General features: G+C 40.3%; 1 protein-coding gene across 9 annotated transcripts in view; it reads right to left on the bottom strand.

Moving 5' to 3' along the window:
* LOC144507677 (bromodomain-containing protein 4-like) overlaps window positions 1–15,271 on the bottom strand; it is a 171,027-nt gene that overhangs the window by 90,569 nt on the left and 65,187 nt on the right. For all 9 annotated transcript variants that reach the window (XM_078234851.1, XM_078234852.1, XM_078234854.1 and 6 more), the window contains 4 exons: window positions 14,234–14,371; window positions 9,589–9,727; window positions 1,736–2,049; window positions 500–928 (listed from right to left, as the gene is read on the bottom strand). In XM_078234851.1, the coding sequence (XP_078090977.1) occupies window positions 500–928; window positions 1,736–2,049; window positions 9,589–9,727; window positions 14,234–14,371 (1,020 nt within the window). The remainder of the gene's footprint in view (window positions 1–499; window positions 929–1,735; window positions 2,050–9,588; window positions 9,728–14,233; window positions 14,372–15,271) is intronic.

Consider the following 15,271-nt stretch of genomic DNA (forward strand, 5'->3'; position numbering starts at 1 on the left):
AGTTCTTGGCTTCCGTGATTACCAGATAGTTTGTAGTTCTTTTCATTTTAAATTCTTATTCTCTTCAATTTTACCAATTTCAGATCATGCATTTATAAACCTCTGCTGACGAATATAAACATTAAGTAATTCTAAGTATTAGTTTCATAATCTGAATAGGACCTCAGACCAGTGGAGGTCAACTCCAAAAAGTAGTAGGAATTCAAAACCCTTCTGGGTCCAATTTAGTCTTTGTACCGACTACATACAAGCGCTTTAGAAACCAATGTATTGTAAGATACATCAAGGCATCATCCAGTGCAATTTAAGATGGCTTTGCTTGGGACTACACCTGCATAATGTCTCAAGGCGTACAATGCAAAGTGTCACTCAGTATTTCGTTAAAGAACCAATGAGATATAGCAGACCTCAAAAGGATCAATACAGGACAGATTCAATGGTGCTGTACAATCCAAGCTCTAAGGTTACAGCTACAAGAGACTGTAAGGTATTGGCTTACTTTAATAGTACTGAGATCCATGGGATGTTTAATAATGTCGTGATAATCGTGCAGTCCCAAGGCTTCTACGTCCACAGGTTTGTAGAAGGGCCAGGCATAGGCTGCGTGCTTCTTGGCGAACATTTCCTTGAGAATGCCAGTGCAGTACTTCAACTGTTCCGAAACCTTTCCACTGCCAACCACAACCCCAACACCTCCACCTCCACTACCACTACCTACGACCCCACCACCTCCACCCCCACCCTTCTCCAGATGTTGCTGCTGGGAGTCTGGCATTTCTTTCTTAGCCGGTTTTGGGGGTCTGCCACTTCGAGGTGCGATCTTTGCAGGTTTGGGTTCAGTCATCAATGGAGAAGACTCTCGACTCTTTACGGCAACATTGGTTGTTGGAGTTGTTGTGTCAGCTTTCCTTTTCACACCCTTTTTATGCTTAGAGAGAGAGAGAAAAAAATGCATATTAGGTCCTGAGCATGCCACCCTACTAGACAGTATTAACCGAACAATGCATAATGTGAAATAGAGAGAGAGAGAAGGGGAGAGGAAGAGAAGACTGGTGAAGCAAACATTCTACTTTAAAATGTTCCTCCTTTGCGACGAAACTGAAAGCTCCTAAATTCTGACTGCTTCACGGACTGGAAGGATATCACAAGTCAACTTTTGATACAAGTTAAAAAGCACAACCCAAGACAAAAGCAGATGTCAACCATAACCGCGCCTGGTGGACAGACATTATTTGTCTTAAAAGCACACAATTTTCACAAGTTGTTTCAAACGCTGCAATGCTAAGTCAGATACAGCAAAAGGAATTTAAAATACAATGACATGGTTCCTGAGAATTCCATGGGGAAATTGCTGAGAATTAATTCACAGTGCACTCTTAGCTTAACCAGATATTTTGGCCTTGAGTTTTTTTGGTAGTCCCACTTTCATCAGACCTCTCACTCAACCCAATGTCTGATCAAGAGTACTAATGATTAGTCTTCCATTATGGGTAATCAGGAATGCTACAAAAAAACCTTGGCAAAGTTCTTGGTTAAAACCTATTTTTAACCAGCAGCTGGTCCATCACTCGAGAAATACTGAAGTACACTTTAGAAAGCGTTGGGACTTTGCTGTGGATATTTATCAAAGGTTGTACTGATTTCTCTATAGGTTTGGACCCAAAGGATTACAGCCTGAAAGAAGGAAGAACACAGGGAACAAAACTAGTGGAGAAGCTACTGAAAGGTTATCTACCTTTGAAGGCTGTGATGCTGTCGTCATTACTGTCGTTGGCGTGAGGGTCGGCATTGGGGGAGCCGACGTATGTGGTGACACGGTCGTTGTGGGTGGCTGGACAATCAGGTCAGGCGTTGCAGGAGGAAATGATTGGGGCGTGGGCGCTGGCACCGATACAGAAGGAAGCTGCGGCTGTGGTGGTGGTGGCTGAGATGCCTGGGGTGTCCGCTGGGGTGGCGGCGGCGGCGGCTGCTGTGTCTGTGCTGGTGCCAAGGCTGGCACAGTTGTCTGTGTGACAGTCTGTACAGTTGACATGTTGGGTTTAGACTGAACTAAATGAAAACAAAATGACAATGTATATTAAATATAACTGATGGACGTCCAACTCCAACAAGAGAAGTACACAACCACAGGCTAACTATTAACACCCAAAATATACCACTTATTTGTACAAAACATGTCAATATTTAGGAGGAAAATCACTGATGCCATCCTTTTAATTAGGCATTACGACACTTCAATATGCATTTAAGTCTCAAATTATGAGAAGTGCAGCAGTAAAGAGATAGAATTGCTGACATGCAACGGCTTAAAATCACTCATGACAACACCGTGCATGTTTAAACCACATAAGCAGCCAACATATGGATTGCAAGTTTTAACCTTCCCTGGCATTTTTGAATTAGTGAAAGAAATGCAGTCTATAATCCACTCAAATCAATGCTCCTTTGAACATATTTCCTAACACCTTATTGTCAGGTCTAGTTTGGTGGACCTCCCATCTGAAGTGTTAGAAGAGGAGAACGCAAGAGAGAGAGCAACATTTCAGAACTTGAAAACAGAACGTATCTGAACAATTTTTCTGATTTTAGTACAGGATCTTGCAACTTTTAAATCCATTAATTCAAATTAAGAGGGCCATATTTAGTACAAAACTCAGGTATGAAGTACAGCATCAGTCTACCAGTGGATCACAAGTCAAAAGGGGGTATAAAAATGTTAAGTGGGTTTCAAAGTATGATGTGCAGCAGATAGTTTTGCCAGGTGTTTTTTTTTAAATCAAGGATTCTGGCTACTACCGAGCATTTAATTAAATCTCATGCCAGTGACGAACATTGATTGTCAAGTAACATTCAACTAAGGCCCGGACTCAGAAAATATTGCAAGTAGGTTGAAATCCATAACATCAGCATGTCTCTTTCACATGCGAGCGACTCTGAACAGTTTGCCTGTTCAGGGGAATATAAAAGTTAGTGGCAGCATTTAAAACTGACATAGCACTGCCTTGGCGCCATAGACAACATTTAACCCTCATTGAACCTCCATGTACATTAACTAGCAATTTATCTTGTGCCATTTGTGGTACTTTTCTATGCAAAACTCAACTGACGCTTCACTAGAAAAAAATGACAGCACTTGAAGTAATTAACTGGCAACAACACTTTGTACTGGTCTTAAGGTGTGAGAAGTGCAATACACATGTAAGGTATTGCCTTTAAACATTATGGTGGCCTCTTGATTACTTCTGACTTCTTGGGAGAACATTGGCATGGGTAACATTATGCAAATATGCTTTTGGCATTGTGCCAAATTCTGCTAAAAGAAAGCATATGGAAGCTTCCAGAACAAAAGGGCACGTGGGGAAATGCACGGATATGGTCCTGTTCCACTCTAGGAGTTTTCTTATGTGAATGCCAACTTTTAAAATATATAAATTAAAGCCATTGACGTACAACCAATGCTTTGGTACTTTAACTTCAATTTGAAAGACCTCAGCATTGGTCATGTGAAGATTTTCCCGTAATGTCGGAGGAAAGCAGTAAATCCTCTTAACAATCACCGTCAATATAAACATGACCGCAATACTAAATGATGCTTGGAGATATTACAGCTCTGTACCTTGTGCAGCGATCCTGTCTGCTGATAGTTAGATCAGCACTGGCAGATCGGATATGGCAGTAATATGATCCCACAGCACTGTTATTAGGGTCTTGCATGAGAGTGATTCAGTCTAGTCCTCTGATGGGGCCTACTTAAGGGAGTAGGTTTTCAAATTCTCCATGATCTAACCAGCAAATTATTTCAGGAACTTCATCCACAGCCTGATGTGCAGAAAACTAAAGCACAGGTTTTTTTAAAAAGTCTCAATTTCCATACACTGCAAAACTGCACAAGTTAGCGAAAGCTACTTATGGACATGCCATTCATAAATGGGATTGCCTGCCGATTTTTGTATTAAATAAATGGTATGCTCATTTGTAGGATGCTGAAATTTACAATTGCCTACTTAACCTTAAAGGTGAGAATGAATGAATGGTCTTAGCAGCAAGAGAATTTTGGGTTTGAAATATTGAATTTCTGATCGATTTATACTGAAAATCGATTGAATAATAGTATTCCAGAATTGGGCTATTTTCATGGTTTATAAATTGCATTGTTGGGATTTAAAAGGATGGCAGAGATTGTACGACTTGTGATCAGCCATGCTGCTCTTACCAAATTACAAACCTACACACATTGAGATTTCTCAGCCAGGTCTTTGACTTGCCCAAGAACTCATCAGGTTTAATGACCTCCAAAATAAACCACAGAGAAATCCACAACTGGATTCTTCTTGGTTGTCTGGAATGCCCTTGTATGCGTACACAACCCCGGCGGCACGGCGGCACGGCGGCACGGCGGTTAGCACTGCTGCCTCACAGCGCCAGGGACCCGGGTTCAATTCTCAGCTTGGGTCACTGTGCAAACCCCACACAGACAATCTCCCCGTGTCTGCATGGGTTTCCTCCGAGTGCTCCGGTTTCCTCCCACACTCCAAAGATGTGCGGGTTAGGTGGATTGGTCATGCTAAATTGCCCTTAGTATCAGGGGGACTAACAGGGGGAATATGTGGGGTTATGGGGAGAGGGCCTGGGTGGGATTGTTGTCGGTGCAGTCTTGATGGGCCGAATGGTTTCCTCCTGCACTGTCGGGATTCTATGATTCAAATTGAGTGGACTAACAACTTACATTTATATTGCACCTTTTAATATAATAGAGCATCCTAGCCAAGGTGTTTCATAAGAGCACTAGACAAAATGCAACTCCTAGCAACAGAATAGGGTTCCAGCAGGAGGCCAAAAGCTTGCATGGAGAGCTAGGTTTTGAGTATTTTACAGAGGAGAGTTGCAAGGTATCCTTATTCAGATCCATGTTTAACTAAATATTGGACACAATCAAATACTGTCCAGAGTTTACATTTCTATAGTGACATGTTTAGCTGCAGCCACCTTAATAGGTTTTGTGGCCATTTTCACAAATATGATCTTACGGTGTGTAATATCTGATATCCTCATGCTTACACTGAGCAAACAGCCCCATGTCTTCCAACCACAACTTAGAAACATAACATTCCTTAAATATTGCATGTATGCATTCACAGACATAGGGAAGGGGAATTTTTTTTTGGAGAACTGGTTACAAATTCTGTGTCTATTTTGTGTCAGCCCTGGCTCAAAAGTTAGTAGTACACTCGCATCTCGAGTTAGAAGATTGTGGGTTCAAGTCCCACTTCAGAAACGTAAGCACAAAAATCTAATGGGCTAGAATGTACTGAAAGAGATGCCAGCTTATGAATGAAACATTAGGCAAGACCACACCTGCTCTCAGGTGAATGTAAAAGATACTGTGGGCACTACTATTTTGAGGAGCTGGGGAGTTATTCATTGATGTCCTGGTCAATATTTATCCCTTAATCAACATGAAACAGATTACGTGGTTATCATATTGCTGTCTGTGGGAACTTGCTGTGCACATCCTATTTGCCACATTTCCTCGAGCAGCTATGGCTCAAATCATACTAAATAAATTGGCTGTGAAGTGCTTTGGGGCATCCTTAGGTTGTGAAAGATGTCACCCAAAGTACAAGTTTTCCTTTTAAATCTCTCTAGTATGGAATTAAAGAAAAAAATAAATTTGTTACTTCCTGATGAATGTCTGTGGCAACAAGGGTAGATAATTAATCAGTTATACACAACTGAAAAATAGGAATTCCAAGAAGTCAAAGCAGGCAACAAAATATTCTCCATCAGAAAACATGGTGTGGAACCAATGCTTGCACTAATATGCCCTTTAAGGCAAAGCAAATATGGAGTAGAAAATAGTGGAATTCAAATTTAAAATAAGGCATTAAATAGCCAGCAAAAGATTACAAACAATAAATGGCAAGGCCAATGTTAAATGGTCTCTTTTAGATGCTCATTAACCTGTTGTGCTGTTCTATCTATGCCCTTAAGGTAACTATATTTATACTGACAGTATTTCACAACTGTTACCAATATGCTAATGGTGTTTGCATCTTGGAATTTCAATTCGTATCACAAACCTGGTTTCTGGGCACCAGTTTGTAGTCTGCTACTAGAATGTGCGGTAAAATATCTCTTAGCAGCAAAACACACTTAATTTGTGCATATTAACAGTTTTGTCAAAAACATGACCGTTTGCGCCACATTTTTTATGAGTCAAGGGCAAATTTGTGTTCCTGGTAGCTGAACAATGGGCTACCTTCATAAAAGAGACGGTTCAGGCACAGTCAAGGTGTGTTCACTCAAAGTGAAAGATAGGACAAACAAAGCCAGAGCTCCCTGGATAACAATTAAGATAGAAACTAAGATAGAAAGAAAAGGTGTGCTTGTGACAGGTGCCAGCTAGAAAACACATGCTGAATACTGAAGGTTCAAGAGGAGAAGTGAAAAAGCAAGGAGCTAATATAAAAGGTAATCCTATAGGGGTGAGAGATATAGGACAGATGTTAGAGGTAGGTTCTTTACTCAGAGAATAGTAAGGGCGTGGAATGCCCTGCCTGCAGCAGTGGTGGACTCGTCAATGTTGAGAGCGTTCAAGTGGTTATTGGATAAACACATGGATGTTATTGGAATAGTATAGATTAGAGGGGCTTTAGATTGGTACCACTGGTCGGCGCAACATCGAGGGCCGAAGGGCCTGTACTGCACTGTTAATGTTCTATGTTCTATAGCAAAAAAAAGAGGTTGGGCTGATTAGGGACAAAAAAGGAATTTACACATGGAGGCAGGGAGCATATCTGAAGTATTACATGAATACTTTGCACCTGTCTTTGCCAAAGAAGATACAACCCAGACCATGGAGAAAGAGAAGGACATTCCGTCACTAGAATGATTTAAAATTGGCATGGAGGTGGTCTATCTGTAGAGGTTGACAAGACACTGGGACCAGATGAGGTGCACTCAAGGATACAGAGGGAAATTATGAGTGGAAATTGCAGAGGCACTGGCGATAGTTTTTTAGTCTTCCTTAGACTCGGGGGTGGTGCCGGAGGTGCTGGAAATTGCAATCATTGTGGCCCTTGTTCAATCAGTCCCGCAACTGCAATCCAGTCAGTTTAACTTCAGTGGTGGGAAAACTTAGACAAACTATAATTTGCGACAAAATTGATAGTCACATGGACAAAGACATGTTAATTATGGAGTGCCAGCATGGATTTAAGGGAAAATCGTGTTTAACTAACTTGGAGTTTCCTGAAGTCACAGAGGAGGTTTAAACGGGCAATGTTGTTGATGCGGCATACATGGACTTCCAAAAGGCATTTGATAGTGCCGTACAAGAGACTTGCTTATGGAATAAGGAAGGCCAGTAGCAACATGGATGGAAAATTGGGTGAATGACATGAAACTAAGTGTAATAGTTAAGGACTGGAAGGAGGTTTGTAGTGGAGTTCCCCAGGGGTCAGTATTGGGACCATTGCTTCTCCTGACATACATTAACAATCTATACCTTGGTGTGCAGGGAAAGAAGTTCAAAATTTGTAGATATTACAAAACTTAGAGGCATTTTAAATTGTGGGGAGGACAGTGCAGAACTTCAAAAGGACAGACAAGCTGGTGGAAAGAATGGATAGGTGGCAGGCAAAGTTAAATCAGAGGAACATGGAGACAGTATAAAATAAAAGGTACTACTCTAAATGGGGTACAGAAGCATAGGGACCTGGGCGCATATGTACGCAAATCATTAAAGGTTCTCGAACAGGTTGAGAAATCAGTTGATAAAGCATACCGTATCCTAGGCTTGTTAATAGAGGCATGGAGTGCAAGAGTAAGGAGGTTGCACCGAAGTTGTATAAGACGCTAGTTAGATGTCAGCTGGAGTGTTGCATACAGTTCTAGGCACCACATTTTAGGAAGGGCGTGAAGGCATTGGAGAGCATGCAAAAGTGGTTTATGAGAATGATTCCAGGGATGAAAATTTTCAGTTATGAAGCTAGATTGGAGAATTTGGGCTCTTTGCCTTGGGGGAAAGGCAGCTGAAAGGAGATTTGATACAAGTATTCAAAATCACAAGGGGGTTGGAGAGAGCAGATGGGGGAAGGATCTCATGAAAGGACTTAGAATGAGGAAAAGATTTAAAGCAACTGGCAAAAGCAGCAAAAGTGATGCGAAAAACATTTTTCACAGAGTGGCTACAGTCTGGAATGCACAGCTGAAGTGGTGTTTAACCCAGGGAAATGAGAAAATGTGGTGAAAGCAGGTTTAATCAAGGCATTCAGGAGGGAACGATTATTTGAAAAGAAACAATCTGCAGGGTTCTGGGGAGAAGGAAGGAGAATGGCACTAGGTGAAAGGCTCATACGAAGAGCTGGTGCAGAAATGAGAGACTGAATGGCTTCATTCTGCGCAGTGATAACCCTTCAATTATACAAGAAATATATTTTCACCACCACTCAATGGAACTACCATGCTGAACAACTACTTTCAAACAATCTTTACAGTAGTTTTTGACAGCACTAACCAGGAGCTAGTAGTCTTTTCTTCTGGTTTTGAGGGCATGTTTTAAGCGTTATTAACTACATACACCAGCTTGACACAATTTTTTGAATGTCCTAAATTAACTCTACACTTAAAATCCCTGCTGTGCAGGAGGCCGCCATTTGGCCTATCGAGTCTGCACCGACTGTCCGACAGAGGAGCTTACCCAGGCCCTAACCCCATAATCCCACATTATACCCCACTAATTCCCCTAACCTACACATCTTGAGACACTAAGGGACAATTTAGCATAGCCAATCCATTTAACCTGCACAACTTTGGACTGTGGGAGGAAACCAGAGCAGCCAGAGAAAACTCATGCAGGCACAGGGAAAATGTACAGTCACCCAAGGCCAGAATTGAACCCGGGTCTCTGACTTTGAGGCAACAGTGCTAACCACTGTGCTACCCATAAAAACTGAAACGCCAGTATGGTCATCAAGTCCCTATGCTTCAGAAAGATCATACCACGGCAGCATAATCAAATGACAGGCTTTACATTCAAACTGATTCAAAGAATTTTACAATGCTACCCCATCAGTGATACTTTCTAAAATTATTAGAAAGTTAATCATAGCTAGCATCAAAAATATAGTGGACTTATGTGCACAGTCTCAGATTTGCATCTCATTTGCATAGCATTAAATGGACACCAGGTGCCTTAGAGGAAAACACAAGTTCACTCAGCAACCATTTCGGAACTGCACTGGAAAAGAATTTGAAGCAACTGGTGTGTAACCCAAGGAAACAAGAAAATGAGTAAGGAGAAAAAATAGAAACAAGTAAACTACAGATGGTTCAATAGTTACCAGCATCTTGGGAGATAGAAACATATTAAACTTATTCATTCATAACTCTCCATGCGTCCAAACTTCAATGTTATCTACAAATTTAGCAGTGTTTTAGTAATATCAGAGAACTCACAATGATGCTACATGTCCAAAATGGAGATCAGTTAACACTCCCAAATCAGGCACCAGCAAAGCAACAGCTCTTTGCAAGCTTGAATATCTCAGCCCCTACTCCAAATAAAACAAAGGACAAAACATGTACCTGCTTCTTTCCTGCCTCTACCCCGTGATCCTTTGGTAGGCTGTATGGGTATTTCAATCTCTTCTTGTGGCATCTCTGAAATTTTCTGAAGAAAAATCTTTTCCAAAGCTTCTGCCATTAAGACTATGTCATCCCCTTGCTGTAAATTAAAGAAAATACATATTATCCAGTAACTATGATTTAACTACAACAATAAAGCAAAAACAGTTCTGAGTTTTGCAGTTGGAAAGGAAACAGTGAATGGAAACTGACTGAAGTACAATTTAGATCTGTTAACTTTGTTAAATGGAAATGAAGCCAACCAAGGACTTTGAACACAAGCTCTTAATGAAACACGGCCTTGGTTTGGCAGTGTGCCTGAAAGTTTAACAGAGGCTAATCCCCATAGTTGGTAATGTGAGCTTTGAAAAAGAAGTGATGGCGGAGTTGGTAAATCCATGGCCTGGTGTGGTGGCATTGAGCCAAAGAAATTGGAACGGGCCAGAGTTGAATCAATGCTCTATGCCAGGTTTACTAACCTCAGTAAGGGTAGCAGCAAGGATGCTATTAATGGCCTTCAGGATAAAGAAAAACATCGGAGAGACAAAACAGCTAATTTATCACAATCCAGCAACCTATATTTGAAGTTAATTGTATGGACATCTTGTGGAAATCCTCTGGTAAAACAGCCTGTTAATACTCTGCAGCTCGACCCCAAAGAATGGTCTGGATGTTACTCCACACTCTTGAAACTGTATCAAGAAGAAACTGCTCTTCCAATCTAAGAAGGACAATTGTGAACAATTAAGCTCAACTCTCAAAATGCCTCCGCCCCTAACGTACCAGTGGCTTGCCAGCAGGATCATTTATTTAGACAAAACAGATGTTTCAGTATGGGGAAACCAAAAAACATCTTAAGGCTGAGAAAAGGAAAAGCAAATGGTTGCAGCATGCATGCATGTACTTAAAATGCAGATAATTAGTATTTACATGAGCTTCAGCACAGTAAAACTAATATTCTTCTGTTAGCATTAGAGTTGATGAGGCATATTAAACAATGCGCTTCTTTCTCATGCCATTTCAAATACTTCAACTGAAACATAGTTACAGGCCATTCACCAAGTTCTTCTGGCTGTAGTTCTTTCTTTGCTTCATTTCATTAAACTACAACAAATTCTCAAATCACAGCAAAAGATGTTGCCATTCAGCCCATTGTGTCCAATAATCCATTGCCCTGCATCTCTCCTTTGCAGTTATATATCCAACTCCTTTTTGGAAATTGCTAGTGACTCTGCTTCCTCCACCTTTTCAGGCAGTGCACACTAGATCGTAAAATTATTCCAACATTTCCCCCCCCCCCCCCCCCCCCATGGCTTTTTGCTAGTTATCTTAATTGCACCCTCTGATTACCAACTCTCCTGCAAGAGGAAAGACTCGTTCACCATCTACTCTTTCGAAACCCCATATAATCTTGAAGGCAACTGGGCTGCTCCAAGGTCTTGTTATCCTTTCATGGTAACTAGAAATGGATGAAATGTTTAGCAGGGGATACTTGCTTGCCTTGGTATTCAATGCCTCAATTTATAAAGTCAAAGATTCCATATAATATTTCAAGTCCTACCACTGATACAGCCGTTATCCTTTACGCCAGGATCCATGGTTGCACCCCCTTAAAATAGTTTCAATTTATACTCTTCTTTTGATCCTTCCAAAATGTTATCACTTCATACATTTTTTTTGTATATCATGTTAGGCCAATTCAACTATCTTCAACAAATTATTATTTTTGATGTTGTTTCATTGTTTTACATTTTGAAGCTACATGGCATCTCAAACTTTCAAATTAAGCCCCCTAAACCCAAGTCCAGGTCACTTCTGCATGCCTGAAACAGCAACAGTCCTAATGAATGTAGCCCTTTTGGGGGAAATCAGTTTCTCCTCAGACAACATCAGAACTTTTAAGGTTTACTATTCCATGAGAGAGAGAGGACCTTTACTGTACAATTCAAGGAACAGTTAGGTGCTTAAAAACAGCATTCAAGCACATTTGCCTTTATGATGACTAGTGGAAGATTACCATGCAATGTGTATAAACTATTATACATAGTTCTGACTTGTTTACTGTATTAAGAATCAGAGACGTTTGAATCTCCACATTTTGCTAGTTAATTTTGGCCAAAATAATTTGATAACAGAATGAGATTTAGTCAACTAATAATGATTGAACTGTTATTCTCTGCTTTCTACAAATAAATCACCTTTTTTGCACTAACTTTATCTTGCCTCGATTCAAATGACTGGATAATTCAAATAATGCCCAAGTGTCAAACTGTTGCAATACATGTAGTTTGCTTGATATGCAAGAACATTTAACATCTCAAATAAAACCATGCTCACATTACAAATGAGCTTTGAAAGCCATTTTAAAAGGAATATGTATGTGGAGTTTGCACTGTTCATAATCTTCACACTGGAGTTCACTGCCAACTCCAGAAACAAGTCAGAGACAGACAGCAGAGAGACCTAGAAGGCACACTACTTTTAACAAACAACTCTCCAAGGCAATATTACGTATACCATTAGACAGTGACAAGAAAACCCTCAACTGTTTAAAATCTCACTCATCCTGCAGTGCTTAAACAAACTGCAAATGATTTTTGCTGCAACTGCATTATTGGTTGCTTTTCCAGATAATTCCATTCTGTCCCCTCAAGAAAATAATCAACACAAGATCGCTTCCATGGCTCTTCAGGAGAATGGAACCGAAAAAGCATCAAACAAAGCTGTTTGCATTTAGACTCATCTCTGAACTACACACACGAGGTTTCTCTTCAAATAGTAGGTCCCATTAATGAGTCATGATTATTATCCAACCAGCAGCGTGGTCAACCTTAGCAACTGAATCTGTATTATCTTTCTCATTCAGCTTCAACTCTTAGCGATCCAACCACAAGCTCTCATGATACCCTCCACAGACAGCCATTTCATGTCTGAAATTACAGTTAATCCAATTCTATTCAATATATCCAACTTCGGGCATTTATGTCTCCAAATCTTACACCAGCTAAGTATTGCTAAACTTCTGCACATAGTTAGGATCAGTAAAGTCTTTGCTAACATCCACTTGTTTTGAAATGAACCAGCAGAAACAAAGCTTTGCATCCTTTTATCTTTAAAAACGTAATTGTCACATTCTTTTGCACAAGATAAAGGGCACATTTGACCCCAATGCAACATGCTGTGAAACATCACAGTTTCATTGTGTCTCCACCCCAAAACTTGATGCCAAAGCCGTCATGGATTTCCAGGTCGCTTCAAGAAATGGACAGCTTCTTCTACAAGCTAATGTCACAGATTCCATGATTTAAATCAAAACTTTCGTTTCTCAGGAGATATAAAGCAGTGGTCTACAATTTGGCACCTCAATGAAATTATTTGCTGCTACTTGCATGAATCTCATCGAAAGCCTTCATTTTCTGTTGTGAAAGCCAAGGAACAAAATTCATCCAAGTGATCACCAGCTCTCCAGTTCCTATGTTGGTCATCTCGGCTCAATTGGCCAAAGATCTGAATGGAACTGTCGGAAGACAGCCATTTTAAATATGAAGGGCAACATTTTCTTTTCACATTTCAATCGCTATTCTATTTATTACATGCACTATGTTCCAAAATTCCAGATGTGTCAGTAAACAGGCATATGGATTGTTTTTGAGTTCTAAAAAACAAAAATGACAACTTTAATCATGGTCCAGTTTAGCTTAATGTTTAATACTCTAAATTAATTGGGAACATAACTGTCCAAATTCTTCTTTCGCTGTTATTTTGCCTTGCTATGCTAGAGCGCAGAACAGATCCTGTACAAGTGTCATTAATTTAGGTTAGTCATATGGGCTTCACAAACAATATTGGAACACTAAAAATGCTGGAAATACTCAGCAAGTCAGGCAGCATCTGTGGGGAGACAGAAAGAATGCCATACATAAAACATTGGCACTGTTTATTTCTCCACAAGTAAAGCCTGACCGCCAAACAGCATTTCCTGGCTGATTTGATTTCCCCACTCATATCTGCAGTATTTAGTTTTATTAGTGTCACAAATAGGCTTACATTAACACTGCAATGAAGTTGCTGTGAAAATCCCCTCGTCGCCACACTCCGGTGCCTGTTCGGGTACACTGAGGGAGAATTTAGCACGGCCAATGCACCTAACCAGCACATCTTTCGGATTGTGGGAGGAAACCGGAGCAAAGCCACGCAGACACAGGGAGAACGTGCAGACTCCACACAGGCAGTTACCCAAGCCGGGAATCAAACACGGGTCCCTGGCGCTGAGAGGCAGCAGTGTTAACCACTGTGCCACCCCAACTTTGGCACAATGCTGGACTGTATACAAAGTGCGCGCATCCTGAAGCAGAGATTGTTGTCAATCTGATAATTCCACATCTTGGAACACTCAATCTTAGAGGGGTTTCCCATCTAAGCTCACACAGGAAGATGAGCGGCTTGGGGGAGGTGCTAGATCACTGCCCGAGCTATCAGAATCATACTTCAAACTAAACTAAATTATGTAATTTAAATTTCTCATCCTTTTGCTTACAACATGATTTTTAAAATTACTGCTCTCGCACATTTTATTAATATCTCAATATATATGCCAAGATCTTACCTTATTATAAATGTAACAGTTGGTAAACATGGTATTGAAGTCCTGAATACATTCCTGGGCGTTCAAGTAGTAATTGTTTTCTAAGCGCTTTTTAATTGTTCCCATGTCCATAGGATGCTTGATGATTTTATAGTAATCCTGAAAAAGATTAATTAAATTAGTGGCTTGTGAAGTTAAAGTGGAACGGTAATCCTCATTTCCCACATTGGCATAGTAGTTTACTAGGCCAGTGTCACAGATAGCCAGTCAATTTTTCCCAAACTGTTTAACTATCTACATCGGTTGATGCAGTCAATGTAGAAACTAACTCCACAGCCAGTGTGGGCAAACACAGGCAACTGTATGTAGAATTTCCATACGGCAATTTCAATGTTAAATGTTAACAAAGCCAAATTAATTAATTAGCTACAGTATTAATTGCCATCAAGTACACTGTACATATGTTATTGCTTGCATAGAATACAGACCCTACTAGAAGTTCAAATTAAAAACAATGCGGTGTTTAATAACATTTAGAGATAATATTTCCATATAAATGATGAAGAACGTGCTTGCAAGTCAATACAATATGTAGAATACAGAATTCTACAGATACTGCACCCACTCCAACGTAAACATGATAATTCTACACCTCTGTGCATTCAGACTACAAAGTCCGAGAGTAAAGATTGATTTGTGAATCTCACAACAGTTTGGTTCATCTGCTTCAGAAGTGGCTTCACATCCCTGACATTTAAGGGTGGACCTTGGCTGTGGCTGCTAGTCTTTGATTCTAGAAAACACTAGCTCAGTGGGTACTGGGAACTTGCATTACATGTGGAGCACCTCAAACTAAGATAAACATAATTGGCAGCTTTGAAATAGAAACAGGTTTTATCCATTTCATCCCAAGGCCAATGCAGCTTTCTTAAATAGATAAATTAATCCCTGAGCAGCTTGTTCGATCTCTCATGGTATTGATCTGTTTAGTATGTTGCCCATGTCTCTTATTTCTTTAAATCAGTTTACTTATAAATAAACAGACGATGTGGCACAAAG

This window comes from Mustelus asterias, chromosome 19 (genome assembly GCF_964213995.1).
Source record: "Mustelus asterias chromosome 19, sMusAst1.hap1.1, whole genome shotgun sequence".
Taxonomy (NCBI): domain Eukaryota; kingdom Metazoa; phylum Chordata; class Chondrichthyes; order Carcharhiniformes; family Triakidae; genus Mustelus; species Mustelus asterias.